We start from the raw sequence: 27,227 nt of genomic DNA on the forward strand, positions 1-27,227 counted from the left end.
ATATGATTTTGTCTAGAAATCCACGACACTCTATATTGCAGGTAGAGAGATAACAGTGAAAGTATAATCAAAACAGCAATTCGTCTACATTCTCTAATTGTTTTAACTTATGGTCGATTAAATAATGGTGAAGTTTAATAATTCAATTTGCTGGGGACCCCCTGGAACCACCTCAAGGACCCCTGATGTTCCTCGGACCCCATGTTGAGAACCACTGACCTAGGAATTTGTGTGTGTGTGGGGGGGGTCACTCCCTTCATTCCGAACTCGCCCATCTCATCCTCCCCTCTCTCTCTCCCACACACACACACACACAGCCTGCTCCCTGTAGCGTGATTGAAGAGAAAGGCTCTCCGCAGAGACAGCAGTTGCCACAGAGGAGGTTGATCCTGTGGGGATCTGTGGGCCTCTGGGCTGCATGGAAGCAGGTCAACGTTCTAAGTTAACCACTCTTCTCATTATATGTCTGTGTCGGACCGCCCATGTTGGCTACCATGCATCAACGCTCCTAACGAGGACGAGCACATCGTCTATCACATGACGGGGCAATGAATCACCTAACCTCAAACAAGGTTTCGATAACACTATCCTACCTGAACACACACATACCCAACAGACCATTTGTCATACTTTACTGTGGAACAGAGGTGTCTTTTTTCCTTTTAATCACTGTTAATATACCTCATTAATCATAATGGTTTTTATGTCTCAATGGTCTCAATTTGGTTTTAATTTATTTTCTGTGTACAGCAAACACTTCTTGCTGTCTGTCTTTTCTCTGGAGTTTTTAATCTGTATAAAATGTTTTCTGAAGAAAGGCTTTTTAATAACAAGTGGGTTACTGGCTGCTTTCTACCGTTTGTGTACAGAAATAAAAAAAAAAACTTTCTATTTGACATACCCATCGTCTGCCTGTGCTTTTTTTTATTATGAGCCTCCAGCTAGCCCTCTGAGAATCGAATAACGAAACATGTAACAGTGTGGTGCCAAATATGTGCTGTTTCTATTCATTTCTCTTCTTGTGTTTACGTTTGGACTTCTTCTTGGTGCCAGGATCGATACTTCCTGTTGTGAGCGGAGGCGCGGCTTCACCCGCCACCTCAGCCTGCTGTTGATCACTGGCTGTTTCGCCTCCTGCATCCACGTTGCATTCCTCCCTCTCCTCTGTCTCACGTCTATCCACCTGTCTGTCTAACCTCTCTCCATCCCCAGCAGCTGCCCCCGTGGCTTTTGGCTGAGCAGCGGACAATTTGCACCCATTGGTTGATTCTGATTGAGTGCCGCCATTTCCTGCGTTATCGCCGGCGGCTTTGTTCCCTGGGCTTGTTCTGCCCGGGACGCGTGTAGCAGTTGATTGGCATTTGACCTTCTTCCTGGCCTTATCAGAGCCTGATCTCTTGCTCACTACATTATGTCTGGCTGTGCCGCTGGGCGCCGGATCGCTATCTTCATCTCCCACTCGATTATCTGGCCTGTCCCCCCGGACCACAACACTCTCTTTCTTTCCACTATCTGCCCTCTCTCCGCTTACTCTCCTACACTCTATCTCTTTCGTCCTCTCTTCTATTTTCACATCTGGATTTTTCTCCGCTCTTTCTGCGTCATCCGCTCCTTCGGGCTCAGCGGGGCTCAGCTTCTCTGGGCTTCTTTGCTCCTCCACCTTGCCGTCCACATTTGTCGCCTTGGCTCCAATTTCTTCTTCTGTGGCACCACCAGCTTCCTGTGCAAATTTGACAGTCTTCTTTCCCGCCCTCGCAGCTGCTGCCTTGGCCTTGCTTCCACCGGGTCCCCACTTCTCCTGGGTTGCTTCCCAGTAGGTCTTCTTCTGGCTGGCGTGCATGACGCGGATGTTCTCACCCAGCCTCTTCAGCTCCTGTTGCACGACGGTTTTGAACTTTGGGTCCAAGCGCTCCACCTTGGCAAAGTCCCTCCGAGCTTCGTCCTCGTTGCACAGGGCGGCGTGTGCTCGCGCCCGCTGGTACACTGCCTTAAAGTTCCCTATGGAGCGAGAGAAAAGAGAAGAGGAGGACATACATGACACTGTCATGATGACAGAAATATATAGAGATCCTAAAAGGCAACAGGAGAAGAGGAGGACATACATGACAGAAATATACAGAGATCCTAAAAGGCAACAGGAGAAGGGAATCAAAATTAGTGGTTCCGACTCAGAGAGATAATTGAGAAAATGGGATGGCACTAAAGGTGAATGAAGGTAAAAAAAAGCATTGGGGGAGTGAAAAGGATCAAATTGCTGCACTGAATGTCAGTGTTGAAATATGAGAGAGCGGGAGAGACAAAGAGAATTTGAAAAAATAGAAGGCTAAATAAGTTGGAGGGGGGTCAATCAAGACCGAAGGAAAGTATAAGCGCAACCGTTTCACATCAGCCTCGACAATAAATAATTCAACGACGGCGAGAGGAAAAAAAACACGAAAGAGAAAACAATGAATTCATTTCTGACTGCGATGTCCATGGGTGGGTGTCAGGGGAGAGAGAGACTGAGCCGTGCGGCTGTGAATGTTTGGTTTCGTTCCCCCAGTAAACAGCAAGGGCCAAGCATTTGTACTGTCAACAGATCTTGATCCAGTAGTTCTCAGCTCAAAAGTGAAGGTGTATGAGGAAAAACTCAAACACAGCATGTTTTATATACTTGTGTCTCTATTTCGATATCTAAATGCTTCCCCCTCGTTCAGATTCCGATTTTGTCTGCCTGCCCAGGCCCAAGCTCCATCTCCTCTCTCGCACCAGGATGTATTTACCTTTATGCTTGTGAAGCAACTTGTCGTTGAGCTCCACCACTCGTTGGTATTGGCGCAGCTCCAGCATGCACTGGCTGAGGTTGAGAGTCAGCGGCAGACGCACTTTCTCCAGGGACTCCCAGTCTTCACCCTGTCGGTCCACCTGCTGAGTTCACAGAGAGGCAGGGGGGGCGGGTGGAGGAGAGAGGAGGAGGAGGAGGTGAAGGTGAGATGAGATGGTGAGAAAGCGGGGATCAGGGTGACACAGGAAGTGAGAAGGAACGGGTGTGAGAGGAGGAGGAGGAGATGAGAGGCGAGGAAGATTGGGTGTTGGGCATGATGGAGAGGGAAGGCAGAGGGGTTAGAGGAAAGATCAGAGCAGGAGGAGGAGATTGGTGGTGCGGTGGGCAGAAATGAAGATGGAAGAGGGCAGGTTGATGAGGAGAGAAGTTGAAGACAGAGAGGAAGATGCATGGGCGAGTCCTGTCACAGCCAAATCTCTGAGGGTATCTGTTATTTTTAGTCCTCTCTCTCGCTCTCCTCCCCAGTTTGCCGGCATACCTACAACGCCACAGCTGCTCTTCAGCGAGAAAGCAACAATGACAGATGATTGCAGTTTACAAGCCAGAGTGAAGCCTCGGGCCTTACGTAAGATCACTCTCTGACACGTATAACAGCTAATCATGCTGAATGGATTCAACTGGCGTGCTGTGCATCAATCCCAATACAAAAGCCCATCTGGATCGTCAAAAGGAGCACTCTGACTTGCAAAAAAGCCCCTATTTCATATTTATTATTATTGCTGTGTGTGTTTCCAAACTACCTTCACTATATATGGGCTGGGCGATAAGGCCCAAAAAAAATCACATCTGTATTTTGAGGCTGAACGGCGATAGGCCTACACGATGTATATATCTTGGTATTTTCTAGGAAGGGGGCTAAATGTTCAGTTGTAAGTCAAAGCTACATGATGTGACATGTCACAATCACTTTCATTACAACAAGACTGTGATCAAAATAAAATCCAAAGACAGGGTTTCCTTCCCTGACTATTGGTGCTTTCACAATGTATTTACACAATGAGACTTTGGATCAATAATGATCAGTAATGTGGATATGATGACTAAGTGGGTAAAGGCAGCTAACAGAACAGTTAGTCCAGTCAAGTTCAGGAACTCACATCACTTGACAGTAATGCAGCCTTTAAAACCAGGAAAAGACCACACTTGTGCCATAATTATCACAATATGACGACGTCCAAAATCTAAGATGATATCTAGTCTCATATCACGATATCAATATAATAACCAATTCACTAACCTTATATTGCAGAACGTCAACATATTCAATGGCCTCCTTGAACTTTAGGGAAGCCTCTTCGTAGCGGTTGTCTTTAATGAGGAAGTTGCCTTCGTCCTGGAGGAACATGACCAGCCGTAACATCTGCTGCCAGTCCTTCCCCTCAGCTGCGTGGGAAGCGTCTGGATTGATCTCTGGCTGTGTCTCTGAACAGACTGCGTCCTCTTTACCGCCTCTTCTCTCAGTCACTGTAACCTGAACAGTCTCTTCCTCCTCCTGATGGACTCCAACATCTTCCTCTTTGCCCTCATCTTTAGTCACTGTGTTTTCCTCTCTTCCTTCTACATCCTCACTCTCTGCATCCTCCTCCTCCTCCTCCTCCTCATCTTCCTCCTCAATATTTCCCTCCAGCATGTTCCAGTACTGCTCTTTCTCCTCCCAGTACTTCTCCCTCATGCGCTCTGACAGGGCCGTCAGCTCTTTGCGCACGAGCGAGGCCAGGCTGACGTCCAGGCTGGCCACCGTGTTGAAGTCTCTCCTGGCCTCCTTTTCGTTCCACACTGCAGCGTGGGCCTTGGCTCTCTTGTAGTAGCCCTTCACACAGTCTGAGAGAGAGGGGAGTGGGATGGGGACGGGGAGGGGGGGGGTGTCACAGGACAGCGGGAGACAGATGCAGGAAAATAGAGAAATAAGGTAAGCGAGGAGATAAAACAGAGTTATTAATGACTTATGAGCTGGAGATATTCAATAATGAAGCCGCTTTCTCTCTCCACCCAAGCTGAGACGGCCATTTGTATGCATCTAGGACAGTGTGTATGTTGTGCTTTGCCGATAAGTGGATTTCTCAGCGGCACAGAGTTTGTCAGGCAGAGAGAAGAAAACCCCACTGAGGACTTTTACTGCATATTGTATGCTGCACCTGTACCACTGTGTACATATGTGTATCAATTATTTCTCACTAAAGCCTTACATCGTCAAACTCACACGAACATGTAGCCTACATACGGACACACACACACGTGTGCAATGCTCGCACACGCACACACGCGTTTTAATCCCTCCATCGCGTAGGAGTGTGCTCAAGTGCTTGGTTAGATCCCCATTGATGGCTGCGTTCCTCTCTTCCACTTCATTTCATTTCCCCTCTGCGCTAAATCTTTCATTCTGCCAACATTTAAAGCGACTTCTTCATCGCCTCTGATAATAACGTAGACACTGCAGAGAGCCACTATCGCCCTACAGCGCTTTTCTAAAGGAGGATTGGATTGAAGGGATGGAGCAGCAGAGCACTGGACTGGAGTGGCTGATAGATTTAAACTGATATAGAGACAACGAGGTAATGATGACAGGAGGAACAACGCCGGGCTGCGACTACGAGGGAGTGGAACGTAAAGGGAGGACGATGAGAAGCTGAGAAGAAAAGGGAGGAGACAAAAGTGGCAAAAGAGAGAGAGGGAAAGAAAAGACAAATTAAGGGGAGCTCAAAGGACTGCGAAAGAGAAGAAGAGAACGGTGCCGCGACAATGGACAATCTGCAAGAGATCTGTTAGTGTTGTGGAATAGATCATAAGCCTCCTTAAAGAGGACGGGGGCATTGTGGCGTCTGCATTCAGTGGGCCGACGGAGCTTGGAGAGTGGCTGCTATACTGTCTCACACTCTCACACATACACAGTCAAGTTCACACACACACACACACACACACACACACACACACACACACACACACGCACACACACACACACACACACACACACACACACACACACACGCACACACACACACACACACACAAACTTTAGACGCTCCCTCTGGCTACTCACTGACAGACAGACAGACAGACAGACGGACAGACACACACAGACACAGACACACACACACACACACACACACACACGCACGCACGGACGCACGCACGCACAAGCACGCACACACACACACACACACACACAGACACACACACACACACGCACACACTTTACACCCTCCCTCTGGCTACTCACTGACACACACAGACATAAAAGTGAAAATCCAAGATGACAGAGGACAGAGGATAAAATAAAGGCAGCCTCAGAGGATGCTGTCTCTGGTGAGGCAATGATTCACAGGCTGCTGAGCAAGATACTGTGTCAGCATGTGATCATGTGATCTCCTCCAGGATGATACGGGCAGCTCTGGGTATGTATGGCAGCACAACTCCCAAGGCCGTTCCAGCTATAAAACTCTGCGGAGCACTCACTGAGCACACAGCTAGAACATGTAAGAGTAGCAGCAATAAAGCCGGCGGAGACATCATCAGAGGCTAACTTGTCTGCTTTTAATGAGTTTTGGAAAATAATGCTCCCTCCCTCCTCCACTACTAATGCCACGTTGACTTTGAACACGGCACTTAACCCCCACCTGCTCCAGTGGAGCTCCTCAGGGTCCGACAGCAGAAGACTGTGGCTGTCCCGGGCCGCTCAGAGGTTTTTTACTGCCAAACAAGGGGGATTTAATTAGTGCTAATTATCTATAAATCCTTACCGATCTATTTAACATAGACTCCCTGTGGGTATTTACCTTTGTGCCTCTCCAGCAGTTCGGTGGTGTGTTCTATGACCTCATAATACTCCTCCAGCTCCAACATGCACTGGCAGTAGTTCAACTCCAGGGGGATGATCATACGACCGAGGTTAATGTAGTCTATATCACCCGGCATCTCCTACACACACACGCATGCACGCGCGCACACGCACGCACGCACACACACACACACACACACACACACACACACACACACACACACACACACACACACACACACACAGAAAAAAACAACAACATAGTCCAGATTGCTGTATTGCTTTGCATCTCCTACACACAGATTTAAATGCTTTATTTGAAACCACAAAATTATGTTTTTTTCTTCTTTTTTTCGATCGAAATCGGACGAGAGATTCAACATGGCTTTGGGACATTGGAGGATTCATAGATAAGAAAAGAATATGCACATCCAACGGACTCCTCAAAAAACTGGTGCTGGATCACAAAACACTATGATTAAAGAAAATAAAAGTCTGCACACAGTATAATGCTATCCCGTGCTTTAATTACCCTCTCCAACAAACAAACAAACAACGTTTCACCCAGCAAGGGCGTCGTCAGGGTTACAGGATGTTACTCCACCCACAAGCAGTGAAGGTGTAAGTCAATCAGGAGCCAGAGAGACTCCAATGGCTCCTGATTGACTTACACCTTCACTGCTTCTGGGCACTTCACTGATTGTCTGACTGATTGGGTGGGGGTGTATATAAAGGCTGGTGATTGGGTGGGGGTGTATATAAAGGCTGGGTGGAGTAACATCCTGTAAACTTGACGACGCCCTTGCTGGGCGAAACGTTTGTTTGTTGGAGGGGGTAATTAAAGCACGGGATAGCATTATACTGTGTGCAGACTTTTATTTTCTTTAAACATTGAAGGATTCAAACAGCATCGTCCCCACCTCACAGAATCTTGGTTGGTTGCTGTTTGCAGATAGGCCAACTATCTGCAAGCCTCTAACATCAAATATGTGAGCAACATGTCCAGGGCTGCCAAAAATCACTCACAAGAAACCTGCTTGTGCTCCTTTCAAAACATCTCAAACTTGCACACCCTCTGAGAATCTCTCCTCTCCTCCTCCTACACCCCCCCCCCACATTCACTCCCTCTGAACATCTCTCCTCTCCTCCTCCTACACCCCCCCACCTTCACTCCCTCTGAGCATCTCTCCTCTCCTCTCCTCCTCCCATACCCCCCCACCTTCACTCCGTCTGAACATCTCTCCTCTCCTCCTCCCATACCCGCCCCCCACCTTCACTCCCTCTGAACATCTCTCCTCTCCTCCTCCCATACCCGCCCCCCACCTTCACTCCCTCTGAACATCTCTCCTCTCCTCCTCCCATACCCCCCCACCTTCACTCCCTCTGAACATCTCTCCTCTCCTCCTCCCATACCCCCCACCTTCACTCCCTCTGAGCATCTCTCCTCTCCTCCTCCCATACCCCCCCCCCCCACCTTCACTCCCTCTGAACATCTCTCCTCTCCTCCTCCCATACCCCCCCCCACCTTCACTCCCTCTGAGCATCTCTCCTCTCCTCCTCCTACACCCCCCCCCCACCTTCACTCCCTCTGAACATCTCTCCTCTCCTCCTCCCATACACCTTCACTCCCTCTGAACATCTCTCCTCTCCTCCTCCCATACCCCCCACCTTCACTCCCTCTGAACATCTCTCCTCTCCTTCTCCCATACACCTTCACTCCCTCTGAACATCTCTCCTCTCCTCCTCCTACCCCCCCCCCCACCTTCACTCCCTCTGAACATCTCTCCTCTCCTCCTCCCATACCCCCCCCCACCTTCACTCCCTCTGAGCATCTCTCCTCTCCTCCTCCCATACCCCCCCCCCACCTTCACTCCCTCTGAGCATCTCTCCTCTCCTCCTCCCATACCCCCCCCACCTTCACTGCCTCTGAACATCTCTCCTCTCCTCCTCCCATACCCCCCCCCCCACCTTCACTCTCTCTGAACATCTCTCCTCTCCTCCTCCCATACCCCCCCCCCACCTTCACTCCCTCTGAGCATCTCTCCTCTCCTCCTCCCATACCCCCCCACCTTCACTCCCTCTGACCATCTCTCCTCTCCTCCTCCTACCCCCCCCCCCACCTTCACTCCCTCTGAGCATCTCTCCTCTCCTCCTCCCATACCTCCCCCCCACCTTCACTCTCTCTGAACATCTCTCCTCTCCTCCTCCCATACCCCCCCCCCCCACCTTCACTCCCTCTGAGCATCTCTCCTCTCCTCCTCCCATACCCCCCCCCCCCACTCCCTCTGAGCATCTCTCCTCTCCTCCTCCCATACCCCCCCACCTTCACTCCCTCTGACCATCTCTCCTCTCCTCCTCCCATACCCCCCCACCTTCACTCCCTCTGACTCTGAGCATCTCTCCCCTCCTCCTCCCATACCCACAACCTCTGGCCCCGGTGTCTCTGTGTGTATTATTCCTTCACACCACCAGCTGCCCTTCACACTCACAGCTCTTCTCCTGGCGCTCTTGTCTCTTCCCTCTGCCTGTCACCATTCAAAACTGACTGAGGCTCGAACCCACGACCGCAAAAGTGGCTGGGGTCTCAATATTGCCGGGCAAGAAGCCTACTCTCTGTGCCACCAAGTCAGACTGATTGAATGTGGTTTTCTCAGGGCTTTAAATGACTCTTTCCTCTGGCTGTTGACATTCAAAACTGACTGAGGATCGAACCCACAACCTCAAAAGTCACTGAGGCTCAAACCCAGAAGCTCCAAACTGCTAGACAGCAATCCAACTCTCTGAGCTAGTGGGTCATAGTGATTAAGACTAGACTAGAAGATTAAAGTATAGTCTTTATGCATCTTAAAATATGTTTTAAAGGGACCTTTTAAGTTGAATAGTATTTGAATTATATTAATATGACATGAGTTTCTATTCGCCTTGCACAGAAAACCTTTTACTTTTATACTTGAGTACATTTCAGAGCCTGTACTTTTTTCCTTGTACTTGAGTAATTAAGTTGAATCAGTACTGCTTTACTAGTCTTTTTTTTTACACAAATGAATGTACTTCTACTTAATCAGAGCAACAATGTGATTACATTTGGAATGACAAGAAAAGATTACACGTCTGTGCAATAGGCTAAGTAGGCCTAAATTACTCAGATATAGGGTCTGCAATTGTAACGTTCCATATAATGAAGTATCCCATGCTTGTTGATTTAATGATTGTTTTGCACCTGCTGCTCACGTTTGAGATACTTCTGGCTCGCCTGGAAAGAAGGAGGGAGCAGCCGAGTACAGTCAGCCAATCAGAGGCAGAGAGGGGCGGGTCATGCCTTCGCCATCACGGGAAAAGAAATATCGCCCCCAGCTTCACTCCCTCTGAGCATCTCTCCTCTCCTCCTCCCATACCCCCCCTTCCCCCCTTCACTCACTCTGGACTGGACAGTCTTCAGCAGCAGGACTGCCTCTTTGTACTTGCTGGCAGCCTCTCTGAATCGTCTCTGCTTGACCAGCGCGTTGCCCTGCATGTGGAGCGTCGGCACCGTCTCCAGCTTCTCGTCCTTCTCCATCATCCACGACTCTCGATGGTAGGACATGGGGTCTCCCACCTGAGAACAGCAGAGGAGGGGAGAGGGCAAGAGTACAAAACCACGAGAAGGAGAGAAAAAAGTCAAGCAACTTGAATGGTAAACAGGTCTGCTCGTGCGCAGAGGAACATGATCAAATTATCGGAGGCATTGCCGATTTCATTTGGTTATTGAAATTCATGTGCTGCTGTAGTTGGACCCCCTGGTGGGTTCCAGCTGGCTCTAGACTAGAGCATGTGTCATTTCAGAGTTAAATGTTTTAGACAGTGGGGGATTTGGGTTTTGTCACTGCTGTCAGTTGCTTTTAGAAAACAATGTGGAAGCTAATAGCCTAGATTCCAGGCTATTAGTTTGTGTGGATGGATGCATAAATGTGTGTGTGTGTGTGTGTGTGTGTGTGTGTGTGTGTGTGTGTGTGTGTGTGTGTGTGTGTGTGTGTGTGTGTGTGTGTGTGTGTGTGCGTGCGTGTGTGTGTGTGTGTGTGTCTCTTTTCAATCTGAAGAGAAAATTGCGATTGAATAAAAAAAACAAGAGGGCTAAGTCTTCTACAGTGTCTTCTTCCTCCAGCAAAGTGTTTTGCTGTCAGTGGTTACCTGCAGCAGCTCCATGATAAATATGAGAGGCTGGGGCGTTCTCATCAGCTCATCCAGCTCGGGATAGCCAGTGGAGTGGTAGTGGAACAGGTTGCCCATGCCACACATGTGCCTCTGGCCCTCCAGCGGGTCTTTGCCCTGGGCAATCAGCCGCATCCCCTTGGACACGATGGGGTACAAGCCCGTGTGCTGGAGAGAAAAATAATAATACATCAACAAATAGAGATGTCAACAAAACAATTTCACATATAGAAGCGCTTTAATCAAGATAAGCCCCCCTAGTGCCACGACTAGTGCCCCCTAGTGCCACGACTAGTGCCCATGCCAATCAGTCCTACAATATGTGCAAGAGAGCCACATAGTCACAATCTGACTTGCAAATAGTATTCACATCTTTTTCCTGAAGGGGGAAAAAGGAAGAAGATTGCTCTTTTGTGTGTACGAGGCCACTGGAGGTTGACTAATGTGCATCATAATGTAGAGCAAAAGCCTCCCCGTCCCCTGTGAACACTCATTAGGACCTCATTTGCGGCCATAATATCTTGGGAGTGTGTGTGTGTGTGTGTGTGTGTGTGTGTGTGTGTGTGTGTGTGTGTGTATGTCTGTATGTATGTGTTAACTGTAATTGAACTCACAGTGGCGTCACACCAGAACTCAGCCACCTCGCCAATCCTCATTGATGTCAGCAGGGTCTCCCAAACTTCCATCTTGAACATCTTTCCGACAAAGATTTCAGCTGGTCTCTTGGCCAACCGACTGTCATCAATGACAGTCCGCTCAAAGTTGTCCAACAGGGTCTGGAAGTGGAAGACCAGCTTGGATAGGAAGGAAACAGATAAGAGGGGGAGGGAAGAGAGGGAGAGAGAGGGAGAGACAGAGAGAGAGAGAGAGTAGAGATGAAACCGTGCTGTGGTCGTGTACTGCGGTGGTTCTCAAACCTTTTTGGTTTCAGTACCCCCTTTCCCTGATTTCTGAATCCAAGTACCCCTTTACCCAATTTTGCTTAGGAAACTGCAAGAGAAAACTACAGCATATGATGCAATGAATGAATGATAACCCACCTTTTGAAGAATATAACATTACAAAATGAGAAATGGAGTGAAAGAGAAACTTCCAATTACTGCCTTCTGAGCAGATTTATTTTAACGTTTCATTTATTTTCATGGTTAATTCTTACATTTTTCCATTTGCCCCTTTCTCTCAAGTACCCCCTGTAATACCTCCACGTACCCCTAGGGATATGCGTACCCCAGTTTGGGAATCATTATCATGATGCAATCAGTATTGCATCAATTTCTTATGCAACACTAGCATACAGCTTATGAGTGTATGAGGTGTGTCTGTCTGTCTGTGTGCTGTGTTACTGAGCCTTGCCTCAACTCAAAGTCTAAAATTATTTTGGCTCAATATAAAATTCTATTTATAGCTTGACAGATTGTGTGTAATGGTCTGATAACCGTGTGAGGATTTGGGAATCACCTTGTCAGAGAGGGAACACACACACACACCCACACACACCCACAGGTAAATAGAGAGATTCATGCTGGCATTGTCATGGAAAATCTGTGTCACCGTGCCCGGCTTGGAGCCATATGGCTGGATGTGACTAGGCAGGAAAAAGTTGGCGACCAACAGATCAGTGGATGAACAGAAACACACACACGCTGCCAAAAAGCATGTTGCAATTTGGATGACCAAATGTTTGCTGCGTGTAAGTGCCAGAAACAGAATAATTCCCCGCCTCCTTGAATAATTCAACACAATCTAATTGAGATGGGCGGTGCTTTACACAGCTAAAAATAACCATTGATCAGTGAAACACTGACTAGTGAAGCATTAATTAAAACACAATGCTAATTACCATTTCTCCCCAAGAGTATGTTATATGATGAGTTTATCTCTGAATTTAGATTAGCAGTGACTTACCTTCGTCCCAGGTGGAAAGTGTGGCAATGGTCCTGTGCCTCCAGCGAGAATCTTCTTCTTGACTCCTGGCAGGTTGAGAAGGTACGTCTCCTCCATGGTCAGTCAGCCTCTTCCCTGTCGTGGGGTGCTCAGTGTGGATAAGCGTAATCTTACACCTTGGGGCTACTCTGCAGGGCTGTGTGGGGGGAGCAGTGCTGGACAGAAGTCTGGGCTTTGGAGATCCTTTTGAGGTCTGTGTGCTTCTGGCTTTCTAATTAGCCCAGGAGAGAGTCCAGGCTGGCTGGCTGCTCTCTGACAGATGGCAGGATTAGGAGATGGCCACTTTAATCTGAGGAGCTAATCCGTTGCCTGCCCCCTCCGAATGGTGGGGTAATCCCTGCAGGGAGGAGTAGGGGAGGCGGGGATGACCGTTGGCCCAGACTCAGGAAAGGCCCAGAACACTCTCCAACAACCAAAGATCATTCTGGAAGGATGATAATCTGATGATGCACAGGTTGTGTCATGAGGCTGCTGTTTGGCCATGATGGTGGGCCTATACACCATAGTGAGGTGAGGAGACTAACAGTTTATCATTTTATTTTGTCCAATATTCAAATATTCCAGAATCGCATGGTGTGTTAAAAATAAATATTATTTCTATCTAACACTTTTTAGCCTGATTTGGTTGTTTTCTTGTAAAAAGTTATGCCGCCGCAAAGCTTTCTGGGAAATTGAAGGGAGCGGAGGGGTGGATGATGGGAAGAATGCAGCAAGAGGAACAGGTCCGTTCACAGCGCTAGCTGACTTTGAATGAAATCACACATGTGCAAGCAGGAAATGCACAGAGCTCTGCCATTGGCTCTGAAATTTGCCCGCCCCACAAAAGTTCATCCTATCCAAATCGATCCAAATGTGGAGTGGGTGGATTCGAAAGCCTGAAAACTGCCCGCCCTTTTTTGGAAAAACTGACATGAGCCATGGCTGAGCGATAGCTCTGAGTTGTTGGTGTTGAGTATCACTAAACAGGATACACCTGATAATAATACAGAATAACTATAGTTAATTAGTGTGGGTTGTCCTAGTCTGGTTTAGGGTAAACTACCGTAAATATCAGTTAAAACAAAGCAACTCTGTGGAATCACCTTCATCCTATGGCATTTCTATCTTATTCAAATATAAATGAGACAAGTACCATCCAGGTCTCACAGGGGAGTCACTGAACACCTCAATTAGCATCTAACCATTATGCCATCTCAGTCAGCTAGATCTTGATCGAATTGAACATTTTGGGGGGCTACTGGATGGTTTTGCCAACACCAGCAGAAAAACAATTAACAATGCAACTTCTCACTGAAGCCTGCTGTCAAATCCCATACGGCTGTAAAAAAACAACAACAAACAAACAAAACAATGAGGCTGTTGTGGTTTGTCTTGATACAATGTCCTACTATTGAGTCACTTTGAAATGTGGTTTCCTTTTCTTTGGCACTAGTCGTAATTCATTCTTCGTGCAGGTAAACTACTAAGAGGAAGGTCAGCTGAGGCACAAGGTGACTGACATGTTAATTGGGAGTGCAATTAGCGACAGAATGCCAAGCAAAACGGACAACTTTTTTTTTTTTTGCCTTGAAGCCAACCATTTTAATCATACAGTAATTGCCAATTTAAAACCAATTCCATTCCAAACCAAACCAATTCTGTCAACTCATCACAAAATATGAACTTTTAATACAAAAATGCAGTACTCAAACGTGTACGTGTAATGTTTGAAAAACAGAAGCTGAAAGGAATGACACAGCATGTCAGGACAACCTCCTCCCTCGGTGGGGGTGCATAAGGCTCTCTTGCCTTCTGTGTGTGTGTGTGTGTGTGTGTGTGTGTGTGTGTGTGTGTGTGTGTGTGTGTGTGTGTGTGTGTGAGGACGAAGACGACATGAGGCTGCCCCCTGGTGGTCACTTCTCGATCAGTGAATCCAGCTGCTCCTGAAGCGAGGCCAGCTGTTGGAGCAGAAAATAGTTAGGCTTGATTGATGCGCGACAGCCCCAGGGTATAATTGCAGCCTAAGTGGATGATGATTAACATGTCTTTTCACATTAAATTGTTGCCTTCATCTGTCAATACAAACAACAAACCAAGACAGTGGGTGGCCACTGCGGCATAGCTGCATGGCCTCGGCTGATAGCCTCTGACAAATTCAATTTAATGTGGGTCATTTTAAAGAAATGTGGATATCAGGCATGAAAATTGTGAAGAGAATGACACCTGATAAGAGGATATATCAAATTCATACACAAATCAGTGTTGCATGAATGTGCACAGCAAGCATAATTTGATTTGAGCCTTTCAACGGTTCTTACCTGCTCCATCTCCCGCTCCTCCTGCTGGATGTGCTCATTCACCAAAGCTTGGAAGCGGTTCTGGGAGGAGACGGACAAAACAAGATGTGTTTGAGTCGGCACACTGAGGCTCGTTAAACTGTGATGGCTTTAAATGTGCGGCGTCCTCCCGGGTCCCCCCTGTGTCACTATCTGTGCCCGACAGAAAGAACATTTAGAATGCCAGTCACAGTGAGACGGCTGACCTTTTCCCTGCGTCTGTGATCATAATGAAAACGGCCATGTAAAAAAGAAAAAAGGGCACGTCCGCTCGTGTTTCACACGCTGTAAAATCCCCTCTAAAGAGCACTTGGCGGAACGATGGATTTTCATGTCATCTTGTCTGCGAGGAAATGCTGATAAAGAGCTGATGGCATAAATGTAATATTTATATCATTAAAAAAAGAAAGGAAAACGATGGCCTTCAACACCCACCGGTGATCAGACCCCCCCCCCCCCCCACACACACACAGGTTTTTCACATCGCTGCTTGGAGAAGTTATGCTTCATGACGATTTTTGCCACCAAAGTTCATCTGTGTGCACCTAATTTTCCTGTACATGCAGACCTACTTTCTGTCTTTCTGACTACTAGGGGTGTGTGTGTGTGTGTGTGTGTGTGTGTGTGTGTGTGTGTGTGTGTGTGTGTGTGTGTGTGTGTGTATTGCTCACCTTGAGGGCCTGGTTTTCCACTTTCATGATGAGGTCCTCCTGCTGCTTCTTGCGGGCGCGGGTTTCCTTCAGCTTGGACTTGACGCTGTCGATCTGCACCTGGTACTCCATGACTGCAGGGGACAGTTCACAAACATGTTACAACTGTCTGCCGCACAAATACACAATAACCCACACACATCAATGCCACACAGAACACACTCCTTCATTTTGTTTTTTATATTTATGATTTTTAACCCTTGTTTACTAAAGCAGGTAAATAAACTTTTTGGTGCCCAAATGATGCCAAGCTATTCTAAATATGTTTCTTCTTTTAACTGCCAATTCATAACTAATTATATAAGCGCAATGTTTTGTTATTCTGTTATGGTCTGTTGTTCAGGAAGGTATTTATCTCCTCCAGCCAGCTGCAAGTGATACGGTACATAGCTTATTGTAACATGTTTTTTGTTCATGTCAGCTAGTGAGAAGTCCAAAACATGAAGGAAACCACACACCTGGATTGGTGAAGTGCTGGCCATGTGAATATAAACAGAGAAGTATAGAATATGTATTCACCGACATGAGCTCAGTAAACGCCTAGATGGGAACATTGCCGTTTGTCCCCCCTGTTTAATGTCAGCTAGTGACACCCTGCTTTGAAGGAATGATGACAACTTGTCAAATGCTAGCTCGCCTAGCTGAAACGTTTGTTTATGCAACTGGTGAATGCAGACCCAGGTTGACTGGTCAAAAAAATTAAGTGTCCGGATTCACTCATTAATCCTGGGTGATTTACCGCTAATTAGTGTACTAATAGAGCAGCGCTATGTAGGGAAATACAAATGAGGGTTAGAGTGATCCATTCCGGCCACAGCCGGGGTTTTTTCCACCTTAGCCTGCTGAACCAGCTGAACCTCCAGTTCAGTTGGATAGTGACAGTAATGGCAGCATTTAAAAGCATGTGGACCAGCAGGTCAAAGCAGCACTACATCAGTCGGCCCTGGGCTCCACAGGGGCTTCTCATTAAGTCCAGCCAAACTAATACAGCCTCACAGTCACAACAACCTGTGGCTCCATCACTGTCAACTATGTTGCAAACCAAGTCTATTGCCCATCCTCGTATTGATGAAATGTAACCTCCCTGGCCTGAGTGCGGATGCAGCTCATGTGGCTGCCACTCATAAGCACACAGGTTCTGCCAGAAATACACATGTCCAGACTAGGAATTAGGAAAGGCTGCGCTGGGTCAGGCTGGGTTCGTTCGTGCAGAGGATACCCAGTAGTTCTGCTCACTGACAGCTCTGTGTATGTAGATGAGGAGGCATTGGGCTGTCGGACTGGACAGCTGTCTCAGCAGCATGCCAAGCCTCAACACCTGTCAGGCTGGAAAGTTGAGGAGTGGAGAGATGAGAGTTGTGTGTGTGTTAAGGGAAAGACTGAGTGCACAAGTTTGTTTGTGTGTGTGTGTGTGTGTGTGTGTGTGTGTGTGTGTGTTGCCTGACCTAGGAAACTCAGCTGTGATTAGAAGTCCAGACATAAGTTATTTTTGACCTCTGCTTTGTTATGTTATCTGAGGGTTTGATCTAATTTGATGTCTCTTGTCTCCATGTCTGTTCTCAAATCAGCATGCCAGGTTTCCGGCCAGGATCACACACAAAGAAAAATGACGGCACTGGGAAGGCTGTCAGTATGCTAAGTTATTAGGCCGACAGAATCAGCATTCACATTGAGCTGTGAATAGCAGGAGTTACAAGCACAGCCAGCATGAAAGACGGCACAATTTTGTCACTGCATTTACTTCATCCACCCACCCGCATTACTCTTTCAGACACATACTTTTCAACACAGCACATAAACACACACACACACTAAATATCATTTTATAAGAGATGCGTGCAGATGCATATAAGCAAACGCACATCCTTGTCGCCATATATCCCGACTTCCTATAGTACATTTTTAATGTAAAAATTCCATGACTTTTCCAGACTGGAGGTTTGAATAATTTGGTCAGGGTTCAATATGATGTAAGCCAGGGGTGCCCACACTTTTTCAGCTTGGGAGCTACTTTTAAAATGACCAAGTCAAAGTGATCTACCAAACATATTTATTTATATATATATACACTGAGTATACAGTGGAAAACAGTGGAACCGTGGAAAAACAGTGGAAACAGTGGAAAAACAGTGGAAAAACAGTGGAAACAGTGGGAAAACAGTAAAAAAAAAAAAAAAAAAAAAATTTTTTTTTTTCTCCCCTCAATGCCATGCGATCGACCACACTACCTTCGCGATCGACGTATTGGGCACCCCTGATGTAAGCTGACAGCAGCTGGGGACCGTGACTGTCAACTAGGTCATATCACTCACACAACTGAACGGTATTCTTCACAGCAAATGTCTAACTATGAATAATCACAGAAATCCTGTAAATTATCAAACATATTTTCATTGTTTTCCTCTCACCTATCTGGTTGTTTGTATCAGCTTGGTGGTGCTGACTCGCGGAGTCGGACTCATTGAGTTTGTCTTGGAGCTGTCTGTCCAGATCATCCTCTGTGTCCATGATGTTCAGGTCCTCGTCCTCGTGGCGGTCCACTTCGTCCTCCTCGTCCTCGCTGCTGCTGCTGATGTCGTTGAAGATCTCCCTCAGCTCGTCGTGCGGGGCTGGCCATGCGGAATGCACAGGGGGACGTATATTAACACATGGGCGCAAAATGTGGAAGCGACTTGAATTAAGAAGTTAAGTTGAGGTCACCAAGACAACAGTCTAACTAGGATTGTGTTGAACAAAGTAAAAAAAAGAAGAAGATATTCTGTGGTATAAACCAGGCATCATTACCACAGACTCCAACCTACATGTGATGTTGTGAACACCTTCTCTCTAATACAAATAATTTACTATCAGTGCACTATTTTAAAAGTCACAAGGCAAAAACAGTGTCCTACATCAGGCGGTACGGTAGAAGTCACATAAGCATGAGCCAGCTCAAGGTTGGTGCGTCAATACTCACTCCAATCATGCTCCCCACTAGGGATGTCACGATACTAGAATTTCTACTTCGATACGGATACCCAGGAAAATATCGATACTCGATACCATTTTCGATACCACGTGAAGGGGGATGACGACACATCAAGAGGCATAATAATAAAGTTAGACAGATGGACGGACACACGCACACTTCTCCATAATCTAGGCCTGATCAAACTTTGAACTTAGACGGCAGATTAGCCCTGCTCTAGCCATCAGAACACATTTAGCTTGTTAAACCAACAGATACCCGCCAATGATAGGAAGGAAAAAATCAGTGATTTTTCATTCAAAGAAAGCACTGATGGTATCAGAACTGTTGCAAATGAGCATTGTATCCATTTAAATTGTTTAGTATTGATACTATCGATACCTGTTGCAAATGAGTATTGTATCCGATTCAAATGTTCATTATTGATACTTTTCAATACTATCGATACTTTTGACAACCCTACTCCCCACCCAAGCACCTATGAAGAGCTAGCACACTTGTTGGTGTCTAGGAAGGAGCTCTATGGAATCCATTTGCAAAGACAATCTTAGGGCCAAAGACGGCTGGCAAAGAGCTGAAAAACGAACGACTGATGCATCTACTTCACATGCTGTTTCCCCATGAGCTGTGGACAAAACCATGAGTCACTGACCTGATCCATGGCCCATCTTGTGTCCTGATGTGCCAGGCGAGGAGTCCAGGTTGCCCAGAGAACCATGTTGGTCTGCCTCTTTGCTCTCATCCTCCGCTATTATCTCCCACCCTGAACACCATGGGTTAAGGTCAACCTACCCTCTGTACATTAAGCTCCGCCTTCAGCACAGCACTGTTTCACTGGTCCTCCAAATTTCACAATTTCTCTTTAATGGTTCGCAGGAATTGCCTTTATTTTGACATTTAGTAGTGTGACATGATGACATCTGAACGACTGCTGCTGCATGTGACGTTCAACCTATAATTAGAACCTAGCAACACTGCAACTAAGCAACTAAGTAATGCTAATGCACAGTCCATCTTAATTAACACACAGCATGCAGATATTGAACGCAGCTCCTCTCTGCTCTTATTCTGTCAGTAAAGTTGACAGTTTGACGAATAGCATCAGACAGAGTCAAGACAGGTGAGTCTAGGGAGGAGTCAAGGCCACCATGTGGGGCTTTCATCAGCATCATTTGACTAAGCTGCATTTATTATCTATGTGGGAGGGCATATATTAGAGGAACTGCTGCTGGGTGAGACTGAGGTTAGGTCTGTCCTACAAAGGCAAAACAGCATTAACTTTAGATTGTGTGCTTCTTAACACATTGACTGCCAGCCGTTTTTTTTTGCTGTAGGTAGCTTCTGCCAAGCCGTTTTTTGAGGATTCTGGCTCATTTTACAAGAGCCGAGGATTCGTTTCAGCTTGGACTTTGTGAACATACAATATCTCAAAAGTACTAATAGAATGTGTACTTTCTCTGTCTAAAAGAGTTAGTTTGTAGAGTTAGTAGTTATGTAAGCATTAGCAGTTGAATACAGCATGGTTTTAGCGTCAGAAAAAATATTCAGAGATAAACGGCTTTTTGTGAAATTGGATAGAACAGTCACTTTAACCATTCATTTTTGGCTCTCTCTCTCTCTCTCTCCCTCCCCCTCTCACTCTCTCTCTCCCTCCCTCTCGCTCTCCCTCCCTCTCTCTCTCTCTCTCTCTCTCTCCCTCCCTCTCTCTCTCTCTCCCTCCCTCTCGGGAGGGAGACGCACTAGGTTTAATCCTAGTGAGAGGGGGAGAGGGAGAGAGAGAGAGAGAGAGAGAGGGAGGGAGGGAGAGAGAGAGAGCGAGAGAGAGGGAGAGAGCGAGAGGGAGAGTTGCTTCAACTCCTCCCTCCGTGGGCGTTCTTCTTGGCTGCAGCGCCGTGTAACAAGCACTTTCCTACCTGTGCAAATTCACTTTCTCATACTCTCGACCTCTCAAATAAATTTCTGAATAGAAATTAAATTACTTTAAATTAGAGCGAAAAAGAAACAAAAAAGAATGGGTTGAAAATCCCATTCTAAAAGCCTTTTATGGCTGTTTCCAATTTGGTGCTATTTTGCAAGGCAAAATGGCCTGCTGCTTGTCACCAGCCTCACTGCCCCGCTGCCGCTGTGCCTGGCTGTGCCTGTCTGCGTGGCCGCTCCCCGAGGAAGCCCGGCTGGACTCGCCCGCCTCCCGGAGCCCTGGCCGAGAGCTCCGATGAAGCCCCTGCGACTCTGGTCATATTTACGCTGCGTGCCTCAAAGTGTGCTCCATCCGCAATCCACGATGCAAGTTTGCAATCCCGCACCGCCAACAATCAACGCGAAAACGAAAGCGCCTCCGCCAATCCATTTTCATGAGAATGGAAATGGATCACACTGCTTTTTGCTTGCCTTCCTACTTCCTTGTCGCCACTTAGTGGGTCGGTGGAATGGGTTGTACACGTTGTACACGTCCAATACTTATATAAGATATGTAAAAGGGTTAGATGCACAACCCCCCGTTAAAAAAAAAAATCGATGCCAAGGACGTGTTTACACGTTGTTGGCAGTCAACAGCTGGATTCTGAAAACGTGTTTACACGTTGTTGGCAGTGAATGTGTTAAAAGGAAAAAAAAAAAACATGATTAGAGTTTAGATTTAATATAAACAAAAATATACCTTTTTGATGCTATATTACATGATCCACTTCTGTACCAACAGTTTTGTTGTTGTTGGTGGTGACATAAATGCTAATGTCATGTCTTGTTTTCACTGCTCACATAGTTACTTTGTAGGGCAGATGTATGATTGGCTAAAAGGATACGGACATTGACAGCCTCAGCATCTGTGCTCAGCAATCTCTTCACCTCCTTTTCCACATCAGGAGACTCAATGTACTGCAAGACAGAGATGGAGTTACATAATTCAGTGCTATCAGCATCACACACACACACACACACACACACACACACACACACACAGGTATAAATGTATGTGTGTGTGTGTGTGTGTGTGGTGGTGGGGGGGGGGGGGTCTGATTCTCAATGCTACATCAGCTCCCATTATTATCCCATTATCTCATTATTCTTTTTTATAACTAACATAATTCATAGCCTATACTGCACAGAATGACAAATGATACAATAAAACATTAATTTGTTTTGAATATCACAGTTCTTTTATATTCTCTTTTACACTATCCTTTTGCTTTGGCATCCTAACTGTTGCCGACTGCTCTGCTGTACTGACACTGCCAACAGTAGGCTATCATCTTCACTCTGCTGAAAACATCTCACTTTTAGCTTTGCTAGATAGCTTGCCAAAAGTTAAACAATTTCAGAGAGAAAGAGAGAGACCTTCAGCACACAGAGAACACATCATGGAACCTTAACCAAACTTCTTACAAACAAACAACAGTTGTAGCTAGATCAATGTACAGTGTAGGTCACACAACTTTTTGTCTTTCACCTCCGGTTGTTACACAGTTAAGGTCTTCAGATAAAATACACCCGTGTTTTATTTACTGTTCTTTGCCCACAAATTGTGCAATGCTAACTGTTGTTTCATGGTTCAAGCAATCATGCTGCTGTCACTCCATTCAGGATGCCATCGTCTGTGTGTGGTGCATGCACTGCAGCCTGCAGGCTATTTTTAGCATAGGTCGCACCCCCCATGAACATTATCCCATGGACGCTATTCTAACCACCCCCCCCCCCCCCCACACACACACACACACACACAATTATTATATGTCATTTTAAAGGGCTTTTACTTTGCACTTTGTTTTGTTTGCTCCACCTTCTGCTATTGATGTGATCACTGTGCTGCATACTTGCACTAAGTCAAATTCCCCATAATATGATTACTCACTATGGCTATGAAAACGAATCTATCCCACTTGAAAAGGGTCACAGCAATCCTTGAAACTAAATAAATGCAAACAGAGCAGAAATTACGGTAATACTCTTTAATCAAATATTAGATTGGAAAGATTGAGAGAAGATTGTTATTGTTATTTTTTACCAATTTTTGGCCCTTAAAAGGGGTAAAAAAGTTGCCCCTCCTAATTTAATAAACTGGATGGGCATCTGCCTAACTTGCATAATGGTATACACACACACACACACACACACACACACACACACGGTAGTAGCTGGCCACATGCCAGCAAGCACATTAGCGATTAAAAACAGAGGGAGCCAAATCAATATGGCTCGTCTCTGCACCTTATGGAAGATTTATTCAAAAGACAAAGTAGAAGTGTAGTGATCACGCACTCACTTTCACGTCTTTGATCAAAGCAGTGGCTAAATTGCTTTCTTCAATAGCTTTGGGGCAAACTAAGATGGAAAGGTGTTATTTATATGTAAATCTTAGTTTTCACTTTCGCCACAGTTTCTGTTTTATGAAATGTAAATGTCTTGTTGGAATAAAGCCTGGGAAAAGAGATGGATGATCATAAGTAATGCTAAAGAGACGAATGGGAAGGGGAGCGCTCTAGGGATAATGAAAATGTCAGAACCTTCTTTTTAGCAGTCTTCCGAAATCTCCTCTTGCGTGTGTTCTTCAGAGGGCAGGTGACTGCAGAGCAAAACAACAGGATTACATAGTGAAGGTGGCTCAAGGCTGTGGAGGACAAACTCAACTCTCTGCATTACTGATGTGCAGTGTTGGGCAAGTTACTTTCAAAATGTAATATACTACATATTACTAGTTACTTTCATTTGAAAGTAATAAGTTACTTTAGAATATTACCATCTGTGTACAGTAACTCGTTAGTTATTACTACTTTTGCATTACTTTCACCATAATAACAGCAATAGCAGAATGACATCGCCGCCGCGAAACCATCCCGAATTTTTTTTCCACCCGTCTTGAAGTCAGTGTAAACAGTCCAAAATTCTAAATGTTATCCTTTTCCTTTGTTATTGTCATCTATAGTGGTTATTTTTTTTTATAAAAACACACAATTTGATTAGGAAATGATTGTATCTTTATTTAAATATGTGCTTTGATAAAAAAAACATTTTTTTAACTCAATTTGTAACTTGTGTTACTTGACAAAGTAACTGGTATAATATTACTGGAATCCTATTGGTAATAAGTTATATTACTGAGTTACTTATAAGTAATATATTGCATGTAATATGTTACTTTTGTAATTAGTTACCCCCAACACTGCTGATGCGTGAAGTAACAGCGCAGAGGGCCAAAGTCGGCACAATTTGTTTGTGTGTACGAGCTTGGCTACTTACTGCCGTGGTTCCAGACAAATTTCTTGTCCTTGTCTTTGTCCTTCTTTTTGGTCTTTGGGTCGATGGTTCCTGTGGGCTCCTCTAAAGGAGGGTAAAGGTCTCCATCTAGTGTACACACCAGCATCTGAATGGTGAAATGACAGTGAGGACGCTGCCAAGGAGTCATACCTGCTCTAGAATGAATTACTGCCCTTTGCATGATTACTTAGTGCTGTTGTAAAATGATTGCATATCTAATGAGGAAAAACTGAAAAAGATCAAACAAAGTTGTGAACATTCACGGAAACATGTTCAAAAATGTGGTGAAGTACTTGATTTCAATTTGTTAGTATCCCACTTTTGGAACACATGACACACCTATCCACTTGAAGACAGATAGATATATTTCACATCTCAGATTTTATGCCATGGTATTATTCTACCTGACAGACATCAGCAGTCTTGTAAAAAGTCTTCTTGTCCACCGTTTTCAGAGACTCCAGGATGCAGGGCAGATCCACCAGCTTGCAGGCCAAGGGGACACGGTCTACTCTCACGATGCCATGACGACCATCCGCTACAAATGACAAGGACAATGTTGTGTGTGAGAATGTGCTATCCACCTGTAGTGACGGTTATGTTGAGAGACTGTAACTAATTCATATTCTATGGGCTGCTTCTTGTTCCAATGTTTACAAACAAATGTTAAATTGAATTTACAACATATATTGAAAACGTATATTTTGCTGTCACATACAGTAGCCTACATTTCAGAGTGTTTTTTTTTTATTCTACACTAGACTAGATCATTTAATGGATAACCTTAATCCATTTATTACAGCCTTAACATAAGAGCCACATCTACGACAAATTGGAATGGTGTTGTGAAAAGTCTAGATCTCATCACACAAGTCAGAGGTGAACACCGGTGTAATGCTATTGGTAAACTGGCTTACGGTGCAACTCGATGGTGAGCCTGTCTTTCAGGTTCATGCTGCTGGACTGGGCAATCATTCTTACTGTTGAGGCATATTCCTTTAAAAGAAAAAGACGGATTGTCATTTGCAGAAAACACTGAGATTCAATTACCGCTGAATTATCGTGTTCATCATGTGTAACACTCCTACCAGGGGCAGCCTGAGGACAAACTGACTCTCCAACTCATACGGAGCATCCTCTTTGTTCTTTGAGCCAAGCTTCCCAACTGCAATCAGAACACATTACCAACAAAAAGTCATAAAAGTGGTCCTCGTTTGTGAAGATTTATCCTGCTGAACACAAATTATTACCACTCCCATAAACTTTTGTTAACCACAGATCTTATTTCATGCATTTAAGCGAAATCCCCAATTCTAAAACCCCATCCAGTTTCCCCCTGACAAACCAACATGGCTGCGATCTCTGGTTAAGCTTACAAAAATACATCATACGTCTGTCATTTAATTTGACAGTTATTGAGTGTTAAAGTGTGGACCAGTGATGTCACTGGTCCACACTAACTCAAATGAATAACTCATTAATTCAAATCAACTCTCAATAACTGTCAAACTAGATGAATGACTTCAAAACCGTTTACAGTTATTGAGAGTTGATTTGAGTTAATGAGTTATTAATTTGAGTTAGTGTGGACCAGTGATGTCACTGGTCCACACTTTAACACTCAATAACTGTCAAATTAAATGACAGACTTCAAAACCGTTTACAGTTTTCTGATATACTACTGATGTTTTAATGATACAAAGCTGGTTGAAAATGGGCGGAGTGTTCCTTTAAAGACTTTGATGGCTTCCGCCACAGGCAGGAATGACTTCCTGTGGTGCATCTGGGTGGAATCAGTCTGCACTGAAAGTGCTCCAATGCTTGACCAGCTCGTCATGGAGCGGGTGGGAGATGTTGTCCAGGATGGAACATAACTTGGACAGCATCATCCTCTCTGACTGCTGTCAGAGAGCCCAGCTCTAGCCCCACAACGTCACTGGCCTTGCGGATCAAATGTTGAGTCTGCCGCAGCACACGGCTGCAAACAGGAAAGCACTGCCGACCACAGCCTCATAAAACATCCTCAGCATTGTCCAGCAGATGTTGAAGGACCTCAGCCATCTCAGAAGTACTGACGGCTTTGGCCCTTCCTGTAGAGGGCTTCAGTGTTCTGCCCAGTCCAGTACTCCAGTTTATTGTCAAATGTACACCCCCAGGTACTTGTAATGTCCACACTGACCCCATGGATGGAAACAGGGCACTTGGCCTTCCTCAGATCCACAAGCAGACGACAAACATGCCTGAACAGGTGAAAACAGTTCAATAGGGCAACTTCAAAGTGACTGTGTAAGTGACCAGTGATATCGTGTGCTCCAGTCACTTTGAAGCGGCCCATTGAACTGTTTTCAGTATTTTGTCCTGTTCTGAGAGCACCGACCTGCCTCTGTGGAAGGGCTGAAGCGCAAGAGATTCCTTCTACATGTTGATTAAGTCTCTGGCTAAGTTCTACACCACAGAATCATAAATCTACTGTGGTCAAGAGATACAATCTGGAGCTGATACACTGGCAATGTATAGTAACGCTAGCTAGTTGATCTTCAAGGACAATTTTAAACATGTGAAGTTGCCCATGATTTAGCCTGACCATTGTTTTGAAATCACTAACGTGCACGTTACTATGAATTTACGTTAACGTAACGTTAATGTTAGTGTACCGTTATCAAGCTGTGTACATTGGATACAGGGTGAACCTACCTAACAGTACCAATACAAGCTTTAAACAGTCAACGTTGAGGTTTAGGCTACACCTAGCATTAACCCATCAATATGACACCAATATTGGCAGGCCGCTCGCTTTTTATTTGGGTTTTCATCTGATTAGCATTAGCAGTGCTAACGTTAGCAGCAGTTAGCAGCATCACAGTCAGAGGCAATGGTAACGTTAGCTAGCGTTAGCTAAGATAATGGCAAAAGCTAACGCTAACGTTACTGTAGTACCTTTCAGTTTGGACGTCATCTTTGTTTTCTTGTTTTGCATTGGGTAACAGGGGTTGAGGTCACAAATATATTTAAACGTTAAATCTGGCACCTGCTGGCACCCAAGTTAAAGGACGCTAGAAAATTGACGGTTCACACGGAACTACAAAAATACAACACCGGTGGATCTCTTGTTACATTCATGTCCTCCTCGGAAACTGTAAAGTTACCCTCTTTCAGACAGTTTATTTTCAGCTCCTCATGTGCAAAAGTCGAAAGAAATGTAATAACAATGCACACATGTAACTAAATATAGTTTCGACAGTCACTAGATATA

The 27,227-nt window shown here is 45.5% G+C and overlaps 2 protein-coding genes across 2 annotated transcripts; both read right to left on the reverse strand.

The window, feature by feature from the left end:
• Positions 1–1,003: 1,003 nt before the first annotated feature.
• Positions 1,004–12,788, reverse strand: LOC310790167 (uncharacterized protein; the record flags this gene model as incomplete). The annotated part of the gene is made up of 8 exons (XM_083651843.1): positions 1,004–1,998; positions 2,763–2,904; positions 4,062–4,645; positions 6,598–6,739; positions 10,018–10,194; positions 10,767–10,955; positions 11,402–11,581; positions 12,693–12,788. The coding sequence occupies 8 exons, from the start codon at positions 12,786–12,788 to the stop codon at positions 1,004–1,006; spliced, it is 2,505 nt and encodes an 834-aa protein (XP_083507969.1).
• Positions 12,789–14,305: 1,517 nt separating this feature from the next.
• Positions 14,306–27,050, reverse strand: taf7 (TAF7 RNA polymerase II, TATA box binding protein (TBP)-associated factor). Its single transcript, XM_083651590.1, has 12 exons — positions 26,912–27,050; positions 25,063–25,139; positions 24,892–24,970; positions 24,379–24,512; positions 23,957–24,080; positions 23,224–23,282; positions 21,526–21,598; positions 19,377–19,487; positions 18,165–18,365; positions 15,718–15,830; positions 15,029–15,088; positions 14,306–14,668 (listed from the first exon to the last, which is right to left on the reverse strand). Exons 1-12 carry the CDS (start codon positions 26,949–26,951, stop codon positions 14,624–14,626), a joined length of 1,116 nt encoding a protein of 371 aa, XP_083507716.1. The 5' UTR covers positions 26,952–27,050; the 3' UTR covers positions 14,306–14,623.
• Positions 27,051–27,227: the final 177 nt, after the last annotated feature.

Source organism: Poromitra crassiceps (assembly GCF_964638095.1).
Source record: "Poromitra crassiceps genome assembly, chromosome: 15".
NCBI classification, from domain to species: domain Eukaryota; kingdom Metazoa; phylum Chordata; class Actinopteri; order Beryciformes; family Melamphaidae; genus Poromitra; species Poromitra crassiceps.

Bases quoted from the DNA above. Each gene is read 5' to 3' on its own strand.
- taf7 (XM_083651590.1), bottom strand. From the start codon at position 26,951: ATGCAAAACAAGAAAACAAAGATGACGTCCAAACTGAAAG. The intron at 24,513-24,891 runs GTAAGCCAGTTT...TGTCATTTGTAG, and splicing joins GCTCACCATCGAGTTGCACC to CGGATGGTCGTCATGGCATC. The intron at 19,488-21,525 runs GTATCCTTTTAG...CATGGTGTTCAG, and splicing joins TGCTGAGGCTGTCAATGTCC to GGTGGGAGATAATAGCGGAG.